Source organism: Acipenser ruthenus, chromosome 9 (assembly GCF_902713425.1).
Source record: "Acipenser ruthenus chromosome 9, fAciRut3.2 maternal haplotype, whole genome shotgun sequence".
Lineage (NCBI taxonomy): Eukaryota > Metazoa > Chordata > Actinopteri > Acipenseriformes > Acipenseridae > Acipenser > Acipenser ruthenus.
Genome location: NC_081197.1, coordinates 40,612,872 through 40,636,447, shown reverse-complemented (window position 1 = coordinate 40,636,447; position 23,576 = coordinate 40,612,872). Strand labels below are relative to the sequence as shown.

The 23,576-nt window shown below is 37.0% G+C and overlaps 1 protein-coding gene across 5 annotated transcripts in view; it reads left to right on the top strand.

Annotated features, from left to right (window-relative positions):
- LOC117405334 (cytoplasmic protein NCK2-like) overlaps window positions 1-16,251 on the top strand; it is a 62,928-nt gene extending 46,677 nt beyond the window's left edge. Inside the window, exons 2-5 of one of the 5 annotated variants that reach the window (XM_059029992.1) lie at window positions 1,476-1,507; window positions 1,614-1,855; window positions 14,045-14,766; window positions 15,183-16,251. In XM_059029992.1, coding sequence (XP_058885975.1) covers window positions 1,630-1,855; window positions 14,045-14,766; window positions 15,183-15,377 — 1,143 coding nt within the window. In that variant the 5' untranslated portion in view covers window positions 1,476-1,507; window positions 1,614-1,629 and the 3' untranslated portion in view covers window positions 15,378-16,251. Of the gene's footprint in view, window positions 1-557; window positions 681-1,475; window positions 1,508-1,613; window positions 1,856-14,044; window positions 14,767-15,182 lie in introns of those variants that run through there. The other 4 variants (XM_034008311.3, XM_034008312.3, XM_059029993.1 and 1 more) reach the window with 4 other exon arrangements.
- Window positions 16,252-23,576: the final 7,325 nt, after the last annotated feature.

Below are 23,576 nucleotides of genomic sequence, written 5' to 3'. Positions count from 1 at the left end.
CTTCTCCTCTCTGCTGCTTCAGATAAGTTCTTCGCTATGCGTCGCAACTCTTGACCACTGAATCCGATGTCTCTGAGAAACTGAACTGTGAAAGAATGTAGTAAACAGACACTGAGAAATGTTATTTTCCTGTGCAATTGAACATGATAGTAGTACACTGTAGCTTTATGCTCATTCAAAACCTGGAATGTAAAGCAATAGAAGTCTTATCTCCATCCCTGACTCAGTCTGTAGATTATTAGGGCTCTTACTGTAATCAAGAACACTGGTAGTATTACATTAGAAGAAAGCCAGAAGGGTGAATAAATCTTCCAGACTGTTGGTGAGAGTGGAGTTTGTGTGTCTGCAAGCGCCTTGTGTAAAAAACCTACAATGACAACAGTGCTTTGTGGGGTGGAAGTGGGAAGATGAGTGAAAAAGAACACTTCACCGGTTTGCTGTTCCAGATCGGACAGCTGTTGTAACCTTACTGGTACCTACACTTCAGCACCAATACAATGATCTAGGTCTCTCTCTTTATTTCATATGGTATCATAGTCTTTGGCTCTCCATTTAGTTTCCCATCTCCAGCTATGTCAGAACGATTGAGAAGCAGCGTGCTGACTGGTCCTGGAACTGAAAATGTCCTGTCTCAGCACTATTTGCGGGTGACATGGAAACTGCAGTGGAGACACGAGAGAGTAAGCACTTTTGAAGGGCATTTTGTTTCCCCTCCCGACGTGTGTGCAGCTTTAAAATGGATTACTAGCCCTTCTGCTGTCTACACATTGAAAATCCATTGAGCACATTATTACGTTGGAACTGTTTTGTGTGTGTGTGTTTGTGTGTTCATCGTATGTGTATTACAGGGTTGACAGCACGGACTGTGGCTTTTGTTTAAAGAGGAGAAAAAGGACTTCTGGTTTAATGTGTTGTACTGTAACAACACATTAAACCACGCTGAACCTGTTTGAAACCAGAACAATTAAAATAGCATCACAAAATGTTGATATCTGTACATTTTTGAAATCTTAAACAAATATCATTATAAGCAAAAAAACATTTTTTTTTTTTTTTATGTAGGGAGAACTGTGTAATCCTACATATTCAGCCAGAAGATTTGATTAGAGTTGCAGTAAATGCACTTCAAATGAGAGAAACTGTTTGACTAAAGGCTGTTCTCTGGGGTGCTTGAATCTAGGTTGAAAACAGTTTCTATTCAAGGCCAACCACTAAGCAGAATCACTGCATCTCTCTGTAACTTGCTCAACAGACACAATTGTTCACTTACTGGCCATTGCTGTTGTCAGTGATTGGTTCTGTAGTGAGATGTGTACAAACACAAATGATCCAAATCGTGACTGTATTTTAAATGTTGTTTTAACAGCAAACTTTAAACTATGCACCATTTCGGTTACTGGTAGTAAATTGTAATTAAGCGGTTAGGCAGGAAACGCAGCATTCTGATTGGCTTGTGACATGATTTTTTTTTGCAGTTCATTTCTGACGGAGTGGATTTCTGCTTTAGGTACCTATTTATTTGCTGATACAGACTGGGATAATATTCATTTATTTGCAGTGCTGTTTTGTCTATTACTCTAACCATGGTCTATTTACTCTGTCTTTGTTGGCAGAAGAACTCCATGAAAGATGACAGAAGAGGTTATTGTTATAGCCAAGTGGGATTACACAGCACAACAGGACCAAGAACTTGACATCAAGAAAAATGAGAGGCTGTGGCTCCTCGACGACTCGAAAACATGGTGGAGGGTAAGAAACACGTCCAATAGGACGGGCTACGTGCCGTCAAACTACGTGGAGCGCAAGAACAGCTTGAAGAAAGGATCCCTTGTAAAAAACCTTAAAGACACACTAGGTAAGCCTGATGTTGTCATGAAAACAACTCAAGGTATAGCAGATCCAAACTGTATGATGGCATTGATTTAGTTAGGGGGGAGCATAGATGGCTTCATAGATGGCTTATCTTCTTAGAGACCTGCATTCAAATCCTGCCTAAATGATGGCTTTGGAGTCTACCACTGGAAAAGCATGGTATAAACATGGATCTTATCCAACAAGCATAGGCAATATGGACATGGAATAATCTATGCCCAATTCAAAATGCCTGATCCATGTGAGCGTCCTGAAGGTTTATCTTCTCACCTGTTTTATCTTTCTCTCCATTCAACTGTGTTGGTGAAATTACATGTAAATCTTTTGTTAAAACACAAATATGTCATATTTAGTGGACAAGGTGAAGTGATATTTATTTCCACCACTGTACAGTGCAACACACTGGGAAGAATTACACTTTCATGTATGCTACCTTACTAATCTGCTTAAAGGTGAGTTATTAGTGTAATAAAGGAATATGGAGGTTATCTTGGAGGTTGGATTGTTTTTATGTTGAAATATATTTAAATGCAGTGTGACATGTCTGCTAAGCCTGGCATTGGACATTAATTACCCTGGAGGCTGGTATGTAAAGGATATTGTACAGTAATTATGGTGATGCATTAAAACAAGAAACTCGTGTGAAAGAGCAAGAACTTTAAAATGCAATATATGACAAGCTCCAGAATGGGGTGTAATGTGTATTTCTTAGGCATGTTGTCCCAATCAGTGTTTCCTATTAATATAACTAGTAATATCCTTCCCCTTTCCCTGGATGCTGACTGAAAACTCCCTAAAGTATAGATTTTCCATTTTGGGAGATATGTACTGTAAACCACTGGAGTAACTAACTCGCAAATAGAGTTCCAGTACTACAATGTGCCTTTCAAAAAAATGTAAATACAATTTAGAAATACAGTGGGGGATTTCTCAACCATTTCAGATTTTAATGCAAAAAAATCAACCCAGAAACTTGCCATGTAAATTGCCCTTCAGTCCACCTATCAGAAAATTACAAAAATGTTTTAGAAGTTTACAAGTGGTACACTGTTCACTTCTATGCAAATTATTGTGTGGAACAGACTAATAAAATAGTTACCAATATCAGACAAAAGCTGCACTTTATGATGGTACTGTATAAGGTGCCCTCATTGCAAACCCCTTGTAAAAGCTGGCATTTAAATCTGAGATGATTGAACGTAAAATGTGCAAGAAAATACAAATGTGAACGAAAATCTGTGTCTGCAACACATTGTAATAAGTGAAGCGCGAGTTTTGGTTTTATTATGGTCATCCTTGTTTAAATGTCCTGCCACTTGAGTATTTTATGACAGTAATATAAAGAGTATGGCTTAAGAAATAACATATGTTATTCACAGCTGTAAATGTTTCTAGGTCTCCAAAATCATAAATACATAATTAAAATCAAAATTTAAACACAAATTTAAGAATGAGCATTATGTGTGTCATGATGCTTATTTGTTTATATTTATCCCCAATGTCTGGGGATAAATATTGCATGGTAAGTTTGTTTGAGGTTTGTGTGTTATGCTTTTGGTCAATTAAACATTACTAAATGGATGTGCCAGCCTTCTTGTTGATCTGAACTGTTGCTGTTGATGAAGCATTTCAATACATCAGATGTGGAAAGTAAGCTGTAATCTTCATTTCGAAAAAATGTACTTCATCGGTATAAGTGATATAAAAATAAATAAAAAAAATCGGACTGTGTTTGAATGAACAGACCACTTAAATCCTGCAGCAAGGCTGTTTGACCTTGTAATGAAACGTCCGTGTTCCTCACAACAGGGTTCCAGTTTAGAGGTTTGTTGCGCTGAAAGGAGCATTTAGGTCACAATAATGGAAACATTTTGTGGACCCTTATTCATCTTAACTCTGATGTCCATAAGGGGATCAAAAGATGCAGGGAAAAAAAAAGTCAAATGCATTGGATTTTTAAGTTTAATAGAACAGAATTTATGGAGTAAGGTATCAGAGTTTATTTGCGAGGATCAATTATGTGTGAATAGCAAATATTTTACACTGTGAAACAAACTTTGGGTAGGAAAGAGAACAGACCCACACATTTTCATGAATATAGAAAATGTGTAAAAATGTATATAGTGGGCAATTCATAAAGTTTAAATACTTATTTATTTTTCCAGGTACTTTTTTTTTTTTTTTTTAAATCAAATAAATTACAGCTTTGTTAACTTTAATAGTCTATATCATAATCAAACTGTATTGTATTCATAAATACAGACTTTGATAACACTTTGTAAGGATGGCCCAATATTGGAATTTCTACCATATTAATATTTTTTAAAGCTGTGTGAATAGGAACTAATGTTTGTTCCTCTCTTTGCTGTATATGACATTTTGTTGGTCAGAAATATTTAAAGATTGTTCCACCCACTTTCCAATTCTGAATTCTCTGTGTGGTCTGCTTCAGTTGTTATGCAGTTACACATGTGTATTCTCTAATACCCCAGGAGCCTGTATACACTGTTTTATCTTAGGTTTCCTAGAATGGGGAGACGGTCTGGTGAATGGGAAAGCCCTGGGAGGTTGACACTGTCTGCCGGAAGAAATCATAAGCTGTTTTGCAACAGTACTGTCATCCTGAAACCATCCCCATCCAGCAGGCTAGTCGAAGTGCTAGTAATAGACCTGGTCAGCCGTCATTTCCATGGTGTATTTTGCTGTTATCCTGACCTGCAGAAGATTAATAGGTTGCTGTCCATGCCAGCATGATGAAGCCCAAACCGTTACAGAATCTATAGCCCCCTGTGGAACCTGCAGCACGCCTCCACACAAGCACAGCCATTTGCTGGAATAACACAAATAATCTCTGTATTTGGTACATGGCCGTAAATAAGTATCAAGACCAAACATGCAGAACAATAAAAATAAAAGGCTTTTTTGATTTTGTTTTTACGTAACACAGAACTTAACTTGCATATGTTTATATAGCATGCTGTTTTATTACAATGGTTGTCAAACCCTTCCTAATCAAAATGCTCTTCTTGCAGCTTCAGCAGTTTTCACTGACCGCTACAGTGCAAGAGTCCTCGGATCACTGAGTAAAAGATGGAATTAATATAGCGGTGAAATGTCTGCCATCATCTTGTGCTCCTTTGGTCCTGTCACTGTGTAGGAAATAGTAAATATAGGAGAGCTGTTGTATAGTTGTACTAAAAGCAACCTATGACTATATTTTTGTTTTAGTGTTGCAGATTATTAAACCCTTGTATTACAACCCTTTTGGCAAATACAATTTCACATGGCCAACTGGCAAATAACCACTCTTGCTATAAACCTCTGACATCATACACCAGCTTGGGTTTGATAAAAACAAATATTGACACTCACGGTCACTTTTTCAATCCTCAAGTTGATATTGTTTTCTGTATAAGCCTCAACTGTCAATATTAGTATAATATTAAAGGGTACACCTACTGTAAATGCTCATCTTCAGTTTGTGTTCAACCAAGGGGATCAGAAAGAATGAATCTAGTCTACATCACCTACTGTAAGAAAGTTAATTATGGCACAACATGAGTTCAAGCAAGCTGTCAGCCCGATCGAATGTTTAAGATAACAGCCAGCGTTGTATGATAAAATCATCAGGAATCTGAATGAGTAACCTTCAGTAGATGACTTCAGTGAGACATGTAAAGCTGTTAGCTAAGCAGGAGAATGGTTACTTTTTAGGATGGCAATTAATGTAGTATTCTGGTAGTGTTTTCATTATTCTGCATATAGTTCATTGTCTCTGTTCCTGTACCCACAGGTGACAGTATTTTTTTTACTGATGTTACAGCTCTCATGAGGTACAGAGTAAAAGCACTCATTTACATTATAGTTAGTGCTGGACACCTCAGATTTACTCTGATTACATTATATCCTACACCACTGAGATGAACATAAAACTCCAATTTCACAGCAGATTTCAGCCATTCCATGTTTTGATACACTTTTATAGGCTGAACATTCTAGACTAATCTTGGGAACTTTGCAGTAAACCAGTCGGGATTTACTCACAGAACACAAGAGGTCCCTGGACCACAGGCTGGGTGCTCTGCTTTAGAATGTGAAGGCAAAAAAAAAGAGCACATTTAACTTGCTTCAGTTGCGTGCAGATTTTTTTATATACTTTTTCATTCCCTGGAAAAAATGAGGCACCCCGCTAACACTGCAGGTAAAACAAATCGGACACGTTTACAGGCATCCTGGTATGACATACGTGGTATTGAAGCACCTCACCAAATCCATCAGCCAGTCAGCTGTGCCATTATCTGCAACTTACGCTATGTTTTTTTTTTATCATGGGTGAGTGGAATGAATGTTTCCATACCTTGTTATTTTAGCAGGTTTGCAGCCTACTCTAGATTTCATTCTTTACCAGTAATTTGCAACCAAAATCACAGATTGTATCAAGGGAGAATGCTTTACATTTTTCCCTCAGCAATGAGAAGTGATTAGTTTAGGGCATTTTATTTCTGCTCTAAATGTGTCATTTTTTAGTCAGAAGAGAGTCAGTCGGGGGAGCTGGAGAAAGAAAGTTGAATAAAAACCATTCCCTAGACATTATAGTTTCATAACAGCATTTGATTTTTCTTGAGCTGTCTGTCGATTGGAATAATTGTAGGTTGAATCTAGGTATTGTAGAAATGAAATTATAATCCACAAACATTTTCTTTTACAGAAAATGTGCTATATTAGAAGTGACCATCATGTTCATACATAAACTTTCATAACCCTTATTTCAAACATACAATTTGACCCTTCAGTAACACAAGTATTGTATCACCACTGGCCATTTTGTGTTATCAAAACAGAGTCATAGACAAACCCAACACCTACTTCAGTGGAAAGTAAGAGAAATAACATTATTTTCAAACTCTTTTCTACCAGGTTCATAAAGGAAGTCTGCTAATAGACAATTTAAAACTAGCTATTTTTATCCCACAGTTTGAATACATCAAAGTCCTTTTTAAAATCATAAATAATACCTCCACAACTCTTGATTGACAGTTGATGCAGTTCTTTCGTTTAGCTTTAATAATTTAAAAGCACACTCTGAAAAAAGTGTGTGTGTGTGTGTGTGTGTGTGTGTGTGTGTGTGTGTGTGTGTGTTTTAAATCGGCTTGCTATATTTGTGTGATATTTTGATTATATCTCGTACAGATTTTTTTTTGTTTAGTCTCCGCTCTCCCTGTTTCCAATCCTGGCTCCAAGGCATCTAGCTGCCAGGGGAACATTTACCAGGGCAGTCAGGTTAATGTGTATGTAATAGGATTTGTGTTGCTCAGTAACTCTGATGATCAGGGGTTATTCTGTTTGAAATAATAATAAGCCTGCTCATTGTTCTTTTGTAAATATGTTGTATGTCATTTGTGAGTCAAATGTTGCTCAGTGATTTTAATCTGCACCACAGTAGGTTGTTTGAATTGGACATTACAGTGAATGGCTGTGCAATTTAATAAACTCTCAATCGATTAAGCAAGTATTTATTATTATTTTTTAAAGATAATTTACATACCAGTCTGTACACGTGCATTTTTTTTATTATTTTTTTATTTTTTAGTTTCCATTTCTTTTTACTCCATTTCTTTTTACTTAATTGTTTCAGTATTCAGTTATGCACACATATTGAGCAATATATTATGGTTAGGTACAAATTACGTTTGATAATAAATTCAAATGTATTCAGTTATACAGTATGTACACATTCATTTTCTAGCAATATTTTAGTGATTCCATTGACACTTCAGACAAATTTAATGTATTCCAGTAGTATCTTCCACAGATTTATGCTTAAAAAAATACTGGCTGTTTATTTGTGTGGTAGCAGGCACCAGCTTTTCTTATCTGAGTAGGAATTAGTAATATTATTATACTGCTTATTTAATATTCTCCGAACAGCAGAGAGGATCATTTTTGCTCACAATGCAAAGGCAGCCGCCTTCAGTGAACATGCTCTAGATCAATTCCAACACATACAGAGGCCAGTCCCTTTGTAGACGTTAAGAAGTAATGGCTGGATTGCTCAGTGGGGCACATTACCAGCCTTTCACTCATTGGGAACTAGGTTTTATCCATGTTGAATGTTTTATATAAGTTTGCCTTTCTCCATTGAGAACTACATTGTTTTATTTTTGAATAGCAATGCACAATACAAAACCAACACTCTAATTCAGCAACACTTTGCACATGTTCAGTCTTTGGAGCTGCCCTGGACTAATTTGTAGTGTATAATATAAGGTCACAATCTTATATTGACATTATCTTAAAAAAAACATGTAGAATATGCCAGCCAGAATGTAAGCCAGATATGACATCACTGGACAAGCGTGAAATGAAATATTGTTTTATTTTGTAGTGTGATTTTGAGTTATTTCAGCTTTTACCATGAGCCTATTTAGATACATGTCAGTCTGTGACTTGTAATATGTTTTTTGTTTTTTTCAGGCAGTACATTTATTGTACAGTTGTTGTTTTTTTTTTTAATTTCTAAATGCCACACAAGTATTCACACCTGAGATCTGCCTTGAAGCAGCACTCTGATCTTCAAAATAGCCGGATGAAGCCTCTCGGAACTCGCTTGCTTTATTCTCTTCTTTGAACAATCGTGTCTTTGCATGAGAATGTAAATAAGCTTCTTTTGCCTTTTGATTTTGTAATTGACTGGCTGTGGATGGACAGTAGGAGGTAGCTTTGCTGGCAGGTTAGTTCGGAGGCTAAGCTGAATACCTCCCTGTATGAGGCCACCGGTCACAGTGGAGTCGGCTGAGAGTTTGCTGGCACGGATTCCGTGAAAGCCCCTGAAAAAGAAATCAAGGCAAAGCTCAGATGATGATCTCTTCCCACCCTAGTACAGTATGTACTGTACAGCCCTTTTTGTTCAAATTTAGAAACTATATTTATTGGTATTGAAACACAGTATGTGCTTTAGAGAGAAATTGCTAAGCTTTATAGACGGAGTACCATGACCTCCTTTCAGACCCTACAATATGCTGAGCAGTGTTTTCTGTCGGCAGCCCTACAGCTTGTGGGAGGACGCAAACTGTCCCTGTTTTTATAAGCACACTTGCTGCCTTATGCTGTGCCCGTAACTGCATGAGCAGTAAACAGATTACTTTTATGCAGCAGTGTGAACTTTGCAGTTCTGCAAACAGCTCACATTTAATGTGTGGCAAAGCCAGCTAGACTCAAGAAAATAATGATGTGAAGGCTGCCTTGTTTCCGACAGGATGAATGGCAGTTTACTGCATCAAAGAACACATTTTCTAAGCTTCTGCGGCGCTGCAGAATGTTATTTTTTCTGAAAAAAATAACATTATGCTGATCTAGAAATAAACTGCTGAAAATGTAGATTTTTAAGGTGTCTTAATTGCACCTTAGTTGTTTCTTTCTAGTCTTTTTTCAGGCAAATGCTGCCTAGAATGCAAATGAGTGCTTTAAGTAGGTAGTAAATCACTGTCCAATTGAGGCAGAAATAACTTGATATTATCTAATGACTTCAGAAATCTTTATGAACACTGTTTTCTGTTTACACTGAAAATGCTGGACTTTTTAAGTTATTCATTCATGTTCCCTATTCTCAAAAAAAAATCTCAGCAAATTTAACATTAGCCCTGGCTATTTTACTGGAGGTCGTGGTGAATATTACTGATGGCTCTAATTTTGCATACAGGATTCATATGTTACCATTATTGACTTATTTGTAAACACTTTCGGAGATCTTGTTTTTCCAAGCTTATTTAGCCTTTGCAGTGGTGTTTCTTTCACTGATGAACACAATTGATATTTATGCTGTCTTTCCTTGGCAAGCTAGAGCTTTGTGATGATGGTCCACTATGAAAGGCGCTATATAAAATAGATTGATTGATTGATTGATGGTACCAGTCCGCAGCCCCCACACATTTTTTTAATGTGTTTTTTTCACCTCTTGGGTTTTGCTGGAAGAAAAACCTTAAAAAGCTGCTGAGAGTCTGTCTTTCTGTTCAGCCGCCGGGTCCCACTGCAAAAGAAAAAGTGGCCTTATCCGGCATAACTGTATTTAATATTTTCTGCTCAGAATGGCCTGCTTTGCATGTAGGATACATCACGAGATTCCTTTCTCTTATAAACATTACTTAAGGCTTGGTTGGCTGATTTAGACAGTGTTTTATGAAATTATGTATATGATATTTTGAAGTCTTTTTGTGCATCCTGGTTAGGCATTCAGGAGTTGCTCTTGGCTTTGCTGTTGCAGCAGCTTCAAGGATTATATGTGCAGGAGAAGTTAGTCTGGCCTAATTTGGATGTAGTTGAGCAGTAAATAATAATTTCAAAAGTTTCCAAACTGTATTTAGTATTTTTAAGCCTTGTCTGTACATCTCCAATGCCTCTGTCTACTCCCCACAGCCAGCACTTGACTAAATTGGGTTTTGTATTCATGCTTGTCAGGCATATTACTCATTCAAGTTGATTGTTGAATTGTTGTGATGGGAGATAAGATCTCAGATAGCAGTTTCCTCCAAGAACTTGCATTCAAAGCCTTTTAAAACAATATATATATTTGAAGTGGTTTTCCGGTGATTGTATCATGACGTACTATAGCTGAGCTCAGAGGAGTGCATTCTTGGTAAGGATTGCAATTCTGCACCAACAAAAGCGCTGTAGACTGGGGCCCAATTAAAAGTAGAGGGAGTGACATTATGTAAAGGCAGAGGATTATATTTTAGAACATGTATTTATTTCACATAGTAGATGTTTGGTTATTGTACCTTTTTATAAGGTGGGGATAACGTCTCACATTCAACACAGACTTGGCTTTCACGTTTTGTTTGATTAAGTGGCACTTCTCCATTTTTTTTTCTTTCTTTTAAACAAAGGTTAATCCCATGAGCTACTGGATTGGAGGCATATGTCCTACAGTATAAAAGTGTTCCTTTCTGTTAAGTGAGTATCAACAGGCAGGTTGACAGACAGATACTATTGCAATTGACTAGTTGTACTGATATTCTTTTGTTGCTGTTGTTAAGATTGTTAAATGGCCTCCTTTTAGTTTTAAACATGTTTTAGTACCCTGCTTTCCTTAAGAACATAAGAAAGTTTACAAACGAGAGGAGGCCATTCAGCCCATCTTGCTCGTTTGGTTGTTAGTAGCTTATTGATCCCAGAATCTCATCAAGCAGCTTCTTGAATGATCCCAGGATGTCAGCTTCAACAACATTACTGGGGAGTTGCTTAACCTAAAATGTGTGCCCTATTTGTAAATTAGGATTGTTAATATGAAAAATAAAACCAGGCCCTACCTCTTCTTAATCTGAGTCACACACAGAGCTATGTCATTCCTGTTACTTTATCATGTACATGTGGTCCTAAATATAGACAATCAAGGTGAATGAAATGCCACCTTTCCCTCTCCGTGACTCATACTGGATAGCTGGCCTGCTGCTCATTGAATTTCACAAAAGGTGGAGGCACGATTGCGTGCAACATAGATGTTTAAATATGACTGTGTGCATGGTACTGTGTCCTTTTACTGTGTCAGAAATGCAGTTAAATCCCAGTTAATTAGTGTGAGTAGGCTGTGTTTAATCAGCCATTCTGTAATGAAACATTGAGCTCTCTTTGTACTTTTAGAATGTATTAGAGCTTAAAAAGAGGAATTAGCCTTTGCACACCTAATTCACAGAATGGTAGAAATGATGTCAGGGGTCTGGGCTTTTCCTTCAATCTCTCTCTATCATGGAGCTGGCTAATCGGCTGTATCAGTTTTCTGTTTTTGTTGCTCGCTTCCGTTCAATCAGTACGACATGTTCTTAGCTTCAAGTGTCTGAAGGTACATCAGCCCTCTCTTCCATGTTGGTTCACAAACACAGACACATTACATTCCCCAATGTTTTTTTTTCTGGACAGAGAGAAAACCCCTTTCTAGTTAGAAATGTAAATAAAACATGCTGTGCCATCCTGCTGAAGGTGTGGATGACACCGAACAAAAGATGTGGGGATTCCTAATACCTGTGGACCAATGTGGAGGAGGACTGCTCTACAGTTTCTGCAGCTCTATAGTTCTCAAATGTTTTCAAATTAAGAAATTAAAAGTTAAATCATGGGGCACTAAAAGAGACACTGAAGCTAATTTGTGAACACTTATTGGAATATTCTAAAGAAAGATTTAGAAGCATCATAATGGTGCACGGAAGAACTATACAAAGTCAGCTGAACACAGAAGAGTTGTGTGCACATAGACCTTAACCAGAAGACTCTTCAGAAGTGAAGGAATATACACAGCTGTCTCATGAATGCTCTGGTCCAATTGGCCTAAAATATAACTTTTCCCCAAAAATGGACCACAGTATGTTTGGAGATAAAAGGGAAAACACTTAATGAAGAAAACCTTGTACCTACAGTTACATAGTCGTGGTTTGATCATAATGTGGGGGCGTTTTAGCAGTTCAGGGACTGGAGACATTATGATTGAAGATCGAATGAATGCAGTCATGTATCGAAACATTCTACAAAGTACAATGATAGCAGCTGCTCATAGACTGATTGGCAGACCATTCTTCTTCCAACATGACAATGACCCAAAGCATATGGCTAATCCAATTCTGGAGTTCTTGAAGAAAATGAAGATAAAAGTTCGGAAAGGGCCTTCTCAGTCACCAGATTTCAATCCAATAGAAATGCTTTGGACTGATCTGAAAAAAAGCTGTAGCCAAGCATTGTGTATCCAATCTGTCTGAGCTGAAGGAAATATGCCAGACAGAATGGGCCCAGGTTTCACCAACAAGATGTAACATACAGGTTAAGAATTATAGAAAACGTCTGAAAGCCATAATAAAAGCAAAAGGAGGACACACGAAATACTAAAGCAGGGGTGCCAATACTTTGAAATAAGATTATTTGTTAAATTACTAGAAATTATGTATTTTGTTTTTTGTTTTATTAGAACGTGGTTTAAGTTTACTAAATGCTTGTTAATTTGTTACCTTGAATTGTGGTATAATAAGCATACGGTGCCCATGCTTTTTGACTGACTGTAAATCCAGTGAAATGTTTTATAGCAGCTCAGATGAAGCTGAATACTGTACGTGCTGCAAGAGGCAGCAAACTGCCTTTCCTAAATACGCCTCCAGGATTTTATTTTTTTTTTTTTAATGTTTGTGACAGACTGCGATTAACTATCTTCAAAGTCAGTGTCTGTCCGCCCACTGTTTTTCATTAGTGACTGTAATGCGTTGTGGGGACAGCTCCCTCTGCTGACTGACAAAGAAGCGTTCCTTCATATTCCAAACCCACCAAGCAGTTTTTAAATCTATGAAAGGCTGGTTTTGTCACCTTTTATTTATATTTTTGTAATTATTACTATTCAACTGATTTATTGGAGAAGGTAAAAACCAATAGTGTATAAAAATAGCCTATAAAATAGTGCATCATCAGATAGTTATTGAGCATAAGTTTGTTTCTAAAGTTCTGTTTGTCCTACCAGATTCCATGAATAAGTTACTGCTTAGCAACTTGGAGAAGAAAAACTTCTCATGTCCACATTTTACGGCTTCACACAAGCGCTAGGTGATTTAAATAAAAACATTTTAAAAAAATGAAGAGGGAACATCTATTAGTAATAAATTTAACTCTTAAAGTGCCCTTTCTACTCCACTGTTGTTTCTGTGGCAGAAGTTCTGTTACCAACAGATTTTTTTTTTTTCGTTTTTCTTCCCCCCCATTAGGACTGTGTTTTGGAAAAGAACAATGAAAACATTTACCTGACCATTATTTCAGATTACAAATGTTAAAAATCTGAACTAAAAATGTCATTTGAGGGAATTTCACAAAGAGAGGTTAAATGATATGGAAATTAACCTATCTTGCTTCTGGGTATTCTTACAGCTTCAAAGATTTTTTGGGGTTTATTTTATTCTGTAATCATCTGGGGAAACTCAGTATGTGCATCAGAATTCTAGAAACTGTCTTGTCACTATCAATTTTTCAGCAGCAATCTGTTTTCTCATCTGTTTAATACAGCTACCTCTTATTTCTGCCTGCAGTAAAGCTGCTAATTTGCAATTTACCCCTGTTGCCTTTTGTTTCCTTTGTAATGTTTAACACACTAGAACTAGTTCTTGAGAGCAAGAAAACATCTACAGTTGACTGTTTTTGTTTTGTTTTTCAGGCCTTGGCAAAACAAAGAGGAAGACAAGTGCGCGAGACGCGTCGCCCACCCCCAGCACAGATGCAGAGTACCCGTCCAATGGCAGCAGCGCAGCCCGCATCTACGACCTCAACATCCCCGCCTACGTGAAGTTCGCCTATGTGGCGGAGCGGGAGGACGAGCTGAGCCTGGTGAAGGGCACGCGGGTGGCAGTAATGGAGAAGTGCAGCGACGGCTGGTGGCGTGGCAGCTACAATGGACAAGTGGGCTGGTTCCCCTCCAACTATGTAGTGGAGGAGGGGGAGGAGTCCACAGCTGACTCTCCTAGCTTTCTCACCTCCCGGCAGGGGGCCTCCGTCAGTAACGGCCAGAGTACCAAGGTCCTCCACTTGGTCCAGACTTTGTACCCTTTCAGCTCTGTCACTGAGGAGGAGCTCAATTTTGAAAAGGGGGAGAGCATGGAGGTGATTGAGAAGCCTGAGAATGACCCAGAGTGGTGGAAATGTAAAAACTCAAGAGGACAGATAGGGTTGGTACCCAAAAACTATGTGGTCATTGTAAGCGATGGCCCTGTTGTGAGCAGCTCTCCCGCTCCTCAGATAAGCTGCACTGGACCCTCTCCCATGGGCAAGTTTGCAGGACAGGATTGGTACTACGGGAACGTGACGCGGCACCAAGCAGAATGCGCCCTTAATGAGCGAGGGGTAGAGGGGGACTTTCTCGTTCGGGATAGCGAGTCATCGGTAAGTGTTGTCTGCTTCGGGCTCTGCCATGCCTGATCATCCCCAGTTAATAACTTTGATATGTAGCACTGCAAAGGGAGAGGAGGAGAGGGTGGTACATTCTCACCATTCAGTTTTCTTTATTTTGTTACATTTTACATGAAGCCAGACTATTTAAAATGTTTTAGGGCCACAAGAAATAAGATTATTACAGTACATCACTCTTATTATTATTATTATTATTATTATTATTATTATTATTATTATTATTATTTTATTTTTTTTACAACATATTTCTAGTTCTGCTTTTTATTTAACAACTTGGATAATTTAGATTACACCATTCTAGCACCTCAGCTTCTAACTGTGACCTTTTGTATCTATCAGTAACTTGCTAAATCAATTGCTTCTATTCAGTTGTTTTCCTCTCTTCACAGCCTAGTGACTTTTCAGTATCGCTGAAAGCTTCAGGAAAGAACAAGCATTTCAAGGTGCAGCTAGCGGAGGGAGTGTACTGCATCGGCCAACGCAAGTTTGGCTCCATGGATGAACTGGTGGAACACTACAAAAAGGCTCCCATCTTTACAAGTGAACACGGAGATAAATTATACCTTATTAAACCACTGCAGTGACCCCGGCTCTGGTGTTGGCCAAAGTCTGGCCTGTCGCAACTAGAAGCCTTAGTTTTGGACATTCACTTTTACAGAGCAGAGCCATTTCGAACAGTTTAATTATTATTATTTTTTAATTTAAGCTACACATTCTGGGTGATTTTGCTCTATTGGCTGGTCTTGTTCCCCTTTATTTGTTTATATATCTGTTTGTCTTTCAGTTCTGTGGAACGCATTCAACCTTTTCTAAGGTTGAAAATAATAAAACTTCACTAAGTGACCATTTTAAGCACTCTCTTTATGCCTTGGCTGAAAGCTCTGAGAAGTACTGAGAAGACAGGGCTGCTTGCCATTCTATTGAAACCAGTGTTAGTGCAATTCAAATCACTCACGTTTCCTTTAAAAACAGAAAGTAATTGGGCACAGTCTGAATGCGCTGAATCTGCAGCTTACAGAAAGAAAAGGAAATTGCAGTAGACTGATCAGCTGTAACTGAATTCTGTGGCTTTTGCTAAACAGGTAGCCAGTTACAAATCCTCCTAGAATCTAGAAGCACTCTCTAAATTGTGTGCTTTTGTTAGTACATTGAAGAGGACGCTAATTAAAACAATATTATATAACTACTCTTCTGCAGGAAGATTGTAGGGAAAATTTAATACAAAGAAAAAGTGTAATTTGCATCTGAGAGGCATCTCTCAAAGTTATCATTTACAGTAAAAAGGATGTTTTGTTAATGTACAACCAAATGTGCCACCCACATAATGCTTGTCTCTGCCCTACTGCTTCTTTAAAAAATGATTATGTATTTAATTCTCAGAGTAATATGTATCTGTAGCTAATTGTGGACACTAATACATAAGATTAATGCAATATATATATATATATATATATATATATATATATATATATATATATATATATATATATATATATATATATAATTGTGGGATTATAATTTGCATTGGAAATGTATGTTTGTTTACAAATGAAAGGCTGTTGACCATAAATTCTCATCCATTTTAAAACTAAATATGTTTGTCTGGTCATTTACTGTGAGTCTTATTTTATTTAAATGTTTCAACTGTGTAAAGCCATTGTTTCACGTTTGGAGAATGCTACAAATATGTTTTAAACACCACAAGTTATATGTGTTTGTGACCTTGACATTGACCCTGTATGGCTGCTATTGAGGTCACATGAGTTTTTAAGATTTCTGCATGGGAAAGAATACTTTGAGGTATTGACTTTATATTTGGTTCAGTCGTGTTGTATTTCAAAAATGTGTTTTTGCATTTGAACCTTATCTTGAATATCAGTACATTTCAAATAAACATCTAACAAGGGATCTTTTAAGAGTGTAAAAGCAAAATTATGATTCTGTTTTCTGAATAGGTTTTTTGATTTAACATCTTTTTACAAATGTCTTGGAAAATAAGTATGTGTATAGTTAACTAGATTTGTTCACTTGTTGTTTGATCTTGCTCTGCTACATTTAAGACTCCTTTTATTAAGTGCAATTGATTTCCACAGTGATCTACAAAAACTTGAATGTAAACCAGTATGTCACCCTGTTTGAAGGTATAGTATATTTACTATCCCAAAGTACAATTTCTTTAAATTGTTATGTATGTGAAGGTTTGTAATGGTCATGGCTATCTGGTACATTATAAGCAAGCACTGTAAAGCAGAGTGCTTCAAGGTCTTGATCCTCTGCCCATCATTCCAGATTTTGGGTTCCAAGATCCATACCTTTTCCCATAAGACAAGACGATTGCAATAGTATCATAAGAAAGAAAAACTGCACACTCATAAATGCTTCCAAAAGTGTGAAGTCTTGGTCACTTACTAGTCACACATAATATCAATATTCTGCAGTTGTAAACAGATTCATCAGGCCTCATTCTAAACAACTCTTGCATGGAGCATTGAACATTGAAGGAAAAATAATATACTCATAATTTTGTATTGTATATGATGATATTAATAAAGAGGGGTGTTTAAATCTGCAGATCTTTTGTGTAATAGTGATATGCATTACATATGCCCATCCCCAACTCCAGGGGAAGTTGTACTAAATAATTTCTAATTTGTGCTGTGGTGTGTGTTGGTAAACAGAATATGAAACCGTAGAAAACCCATTTTCTTCCAGATGTGGCTGTGAGGTGAGGCTTTGTGGGGTACATAATCTACCTGTAGAGCAGGGGTCTCCAAACCTGGTCCTGCAGATCCCCAAATCCTCAGGTTTTATAGGTGTCTGTCATCAATGGCTAAAGATCTGGAACACATGTTAATCTTGACTAATTAAGCCAGTAATTGGTGTAATTACATTACTGAGAGCGCGGTTGAAACGAAAACCAGAAGCTCCTGTAGCTCTCCAGGACCAGAGTTGGAGACCCCTGCTGTAGCGTATGTGACGTGTGTGCATCTCAGTTTTACAGAGTACAAAGTTATCTGCTGTTTCTGTTTATTCCAGCAGATGTCACTGTAATATTGGCCAAAACTGTATGTTGAGACATGGTTTTTCTGAACCATTGAAGCGAGTTTGTGAAATAGTTAATGATGGTGTTCTGCTGTTTGTAAATTTAATTTTAAACCACCATATAAAAATTCTACTACATTCTGGCAAAAATACAGTAGTTCTCCTATTGTAAGGAGTTGAAGTCCTGGAATATCGAATTAGTGTGTTTTGTATTTGTAACATGGCAGTATTTAATTTAGTAATTTACTGTATGAAAGTGTAGTTGTACACTTGTACAGCAAGTGTACTCCCACATAGCTCAAAACAGCAACAATAACGTGCAGATCAATCTCAAAAGCTTTCTGCATCTTCAATACTGATCGAACCATGAAAGATTTACTGTTGGTTATGTGCAGTATCATACATTTAACAGTATCAATTGTTGCAAAGGAAAATTATTTAAATATATTGCACATTTTTTGCACAGTTTGTGTAAAAAAAAAAAAAAAAGTATAAATGCGCAGGTGATCCCTTTGTGTCACTGAAACAGATTCATTGAACAGTGTTCAGAGTCAGATTCCTGTGTGCCCAACCAGACATCACAGACAGCTCTAAAATGATTTTCAGTGTAAATGTATTGTTTCAACTAAAATATGCTAAAATGAAAATAATAGAAGGGAGTCAAAGATATAAACTTTATTTCCCACAGAATATAAATTGAATTGTGATAGGACTGACGGAGGACCAATGAGAGCGCTAACCAAGCAGAGAGGGCTTAAATATTTTATTTGAATTTGTAATTCATGGGATTTCTTTTATTAGTTTTTTTCATTCTTCTTGCTGGTACAGTTGTTCATTATAGACTCGTGAGCACCGTCCTCATCAATAATGCATCTGAGCATGGCAAATTTGTTCAGTGGAAGTAATTTTAAGCATTCCTGTGGGACACTGGGCCTGAATCATTTTGTACCAATTAAGCTTCAGGTAAATGTGAGCATGCATATTTATTGTGTTTTTAAGAATTGCATATTGGGCAGATAGGACTAGTGTGGATATATGTGTTGTATATTACATACATGTTTTCTAATAGATGCTTGCCAGATTATACAAATTTGGATATAAAGCCAATAGAGTTAATTTACTCATTTAAAATAATTGAATACAATAAAATAAAAATCAGTACAAGGCTTATATTTAAAATTACAGATCCCAGCAGATAACCAACTATTCTTAAATATGTGTTGTGGCAAAGGGTGATGGTTAAACTAATACAATGTTTTGCTATGACGTTGTGGATAATGGTGTCAACCCATTCAAGTCCAGTTTACAGGGGAAAACCCAGATAGTGTACACAACAATCAACTGGTGATCGGATTTTACACTAAATTAACTCTTTATTGAACCAGCTTAATCATTTATAAAAATAAAAAAGGGCAAACTCCCAGCTTTTATCAGGATTGATGGTCATTGCTGGAATTTCAATCAGGGCTGACATAAATGTAATTACAGTATTGTAAAACTTAAATGTTGTGCAGTGTTTGTGTCACAATGGTGATATGTATTATGTGAAGACATGTCTTCCCCCTTTTAAAATCTCTCCTGGGAACTGGGTAGCATAGTAAATGAGTGTCAACTCGCCAGTGTCATCAAACAGGTAGGTGTTAGGCCTGTGGGCCCATCAACAATTTCTGAAATATTTTATTTATGTGTGTGTCAATGTTGTCTAGACCATGGGAAGGTAGCTTGTTTGGGTTTTTTTTTTCAGGTATGTTTCAATATTTACTCTCTTCATACCTTTGCTCTAAAATACGATTTTTTTAAGTTTTTTTTTTTTTTTTTTTTTTTAATTACTTTGAGCAATCATTTGCTCCACTGGCCCCTTTGCTCCTGTGCATCTTATTATCAGTTCAACTGTTGCTGAGGTCCAATTTTCAGTCTGAAAAAGTGGACTGTCTACAAAAGGTGAGTGGGTTCAAATGCACATATTGTCAAGTTGGAAAGAAGAAAAAAAATCACATTTGTTGAGAACGCAGCACTATAAACATGATGCCAGTAATAACAGGGATAGATGGATGGGGGCATTCACCTGGGTTTAAGAACAGCATACAAAAGATTGCATTTGGCTTATATTGTCCAGTACATGTTACCTTAACATACTGGTAATTAGAAACAGCCATTAAACCGCAAACTAGGACTTTCATGAAGAATTAGAGAGGTTGATCTCTGCTTTCAATCTATTTTTATGAGTATTGATACTCCTGTTTAGCAGAGCAAAGAGAAGTTAAAAGGATGAGATAAGATGCTGAATGGCCGGGAAGCCTATTGTTGTTGTAAAGATTTTTATTATTATTATTATTGTTTTTTCCTTCCTCCCAAATTACAAAAGCCTATAACTTTTAAACGGCTGCACCAAAACTCACGAAATTTGGCACGGATGTAGAGGACTATGGAATGCTGTGCCATGGTCAATATGGCAGCCATCTTGGATTTAATTAAAATTTTGGGAAATTTTCAAATGTCGTCTTCTCATGAACGGTACATAGTACAGCTGTGAATTTTTGTACATAGTGCGCTCATGTCCATGATTGATTTTACGTAAGAAAAAAGTTGATCGGTCACATGGTGTGGAAACTATGTGCCACTTTGCGGTTAAACGACATCTCCTCATGAACCGTTTGGCCGATTGACGTGAATCTTGGGTATATGTTATCTTTGTAGTGTCCTCTAAAAAAGTTATTCAGGAAAAGTTCATACATGAACAAACATGGCTGCCATCAGCCAATCAATGTGGGTGACATGGCATTTTTGCCCAAAAAATACCCTGAATGATACATTCCCACCACTAGGGACCTGTTGCCATGGAAACGTGAGCAAGGTCTAGTGAAAAAAAAGGCAGTCATTTTTTTGCTGGTGTCTGGCAAGAACTGTTTAACTAACTCGTGTAACTTTAAACACAGTAATTACACTGGAATGGCTAGCATTATATTACACATACACACTGTACAGTGTACAATGCCTCATACTGTAACTAAGAACTTATTTTTTTTAAGAACTGCTGTAGCTGCAGCAACGCTGGGAAAAGAAATGCAGCACGCGCGCTCACTAAATACGAGACAAATGAATGTAATCTCTGCCTAATGTTGTTTATTTATTTGAAATAACCTTGTGGACATGCTGAAACACACTAATTATTTGAAAAAAATACCGTGATCTCGTGCTGTATAGAAATGTTTTGTAATATGTTTTATTAAAACGCTGTTGTAACTGAACAGCAGGCAAAAAAAAAACACGTATTTTTAAACCACAACACAATCGTAATAATAATATGTTTAATACATGCGCTTTACAAGTCACACGAATACAGTTTGCTTAAAAATCGTCATATAATTATTTTTACAACAGTCACAAATCCTAAATCTGCTGCAAAAAAGCCGCGCGTGTAAGCCATTGAAAAGACGCTTTGGAGGGAGGAAGGAGCGCGGCACGGGGGGGGGGGGGGGGGGGTCGACTTTGCAAGCGTGTCTGTCAAGTAATGAATGCCATAGACAGAACTGTTCAAAATCGCTTGCTCTATTAAATACAATTGTAAGGACGAAGCTCGCATGGTTATTCACAGAGAATCCCTCCGCAAAACAGCTGTCATTTTAGTATAATAGGAGCGGATCAGCTTGTTCTGCTGTAATGTTATTTCTTTACTTAAAATAACCACGTGGACATACAAGTGTAGCCAGGCAAACACAGGGAAACATGCGTGTTGTAGTTATGTCGAGCTAGTAAATAAATAAAAAAAAAAATTAATAAAACTACAACGAGCAGAACTTCAAAAGCGCATCACGCTCTGGCTGTCCCACTGCAGCGCTCTCTGACACTCGTGCGTAAAGACGTGAAGCAGGCAGCAGCGATGTACTAGCCTGCCGTTATGTTTTTGTCTTTTAAATATAACAGGTATGTGCCTCACTACAGTATAAAAAGGCACAAAAAAACGCACTTATTTTTAAACCACACAATCGTAATACTAATATATTTAAAACAAGAGCTTTACAAGTCACACGAATACAGTTTGCTTAAAAATCGTCATATAATTATTTATACTGTTTGCAATTACATCACCGCTGGGGAAAAAAGCAGCACGCGCGCGCGCAGACACTCACTGTATGAGAAAAATGACTGTAATCTCTGCACTAATGTTGTTTATTTATTTGAAATAACCTTGTGGACATGCAGGCATATACAGAACGGTAGACATACTGAAACACACTAATTATTTGAAAAAAATAACGTTATCTCGTGCTGTATAGAAATGTCTTGTAATCATTTTTTTTAAAAAAAAAACGCTGTTGTAACTGTATAGCAGGAAAAATTAAAAAAACACACTTATTTTTAAACCAGAACACAATACTAATACTAATATGTTTAATGCATGAGCTTTACAAGTCACACGAATACAGTTTGTTTAACAATCTGGGTGGGACTTTGAAATGTATCTTTCATTAACTGGTTATTTCAGTTAAATAAATACCAGCTGATCAGCTTCTCTGCTATAATGTTAAAAGTAACCTCGTGGACATGCAGGCAGAAGCCAAAAAAAAAAAAAACACCTGCACTATTCTTTTTAACAGCAGAACCGCCAGGGTAGTCATTTTGACAGTTTTCACTTTTAAAATTTAAATTACTCTGCGTGTGTTAAAGATCCACGGTTGTCTGTTCTTGACTTTTCCTAAATACATGTATTGAATATACTGACGACTTCTGAAAGTCAGAATTGCAAAAATAAAAAAGTTATGAGCACTTCTACCTAGTACCGCCAAAAGTAGTCATTTTGACGGCTTCTTACAACACATGCTTTTATTATTAATATAACCTACAATGCGCTATATGGCCCCATATGCGCTAATTTTGAAAATAAAGCCTTTTATATTTATTTTTTCATTTAAATACGATGTTTCTGCTATGCAAATGTTAGATATGATTTTTATAAATACAACTTTTGAGTTGTATCTGATAGTTTGGGGGGGGGGGGGTCACTTTGCAAGCGTATCTTTAATTAACTGGTTATTTCATTTAAATAAAAGTATATACAAAACGGTGAAGAATCGCTTGCTCTATAACCGTGTTATTTTATAATTGTAGCTGACCATCTTCTTTGCAGTAATCGCCGCCTTTTCCACAGCTCACTGCTTCTGCCATAATCTTATACCTATTTAACCTTATCTTCTTACCTGTAGTATCCCACTCTTAGAACAAAAAACGAAATATCACTGCATTAACCAGCAGAAAAAAAACTTGGCCTTTAACTACGGGGTGGTACAAGGTTGCCCTCTTGTGGTGAACTGTACAACAGTCTCTGGAGACAAAGACTGCTTTGGAAAATCTCACCACAGGAGGCCGCTTATGACCATGAAAAGCATATACTGCTTAATACTATTATCACATCTAACAGTAAATTATATAATGGTTAAAAAAAATACTGTGCCCAGTTTATTTTTTAACAGTGTAAAACTGACATTATTATTTGAATTTTTTTACTATAATTTTTTACTATAATTACTATAATCTCGGGGTGTAGAGAAAATTGACATCCGGGGTATTTCAAATATGCAGCTGAAAGTTCCACAGCGCGAATTGCACTCCCACACAATAAAATGATGCTTTCCAATTAACAACATGTTCGTCTGATTTCCATTTTCACGAGTCTCAAACCGTATCTTGTTCTGCTGTAAACTAACCAATGAGAAGTGCTTTACAGAGAGTGTGAGCACTAA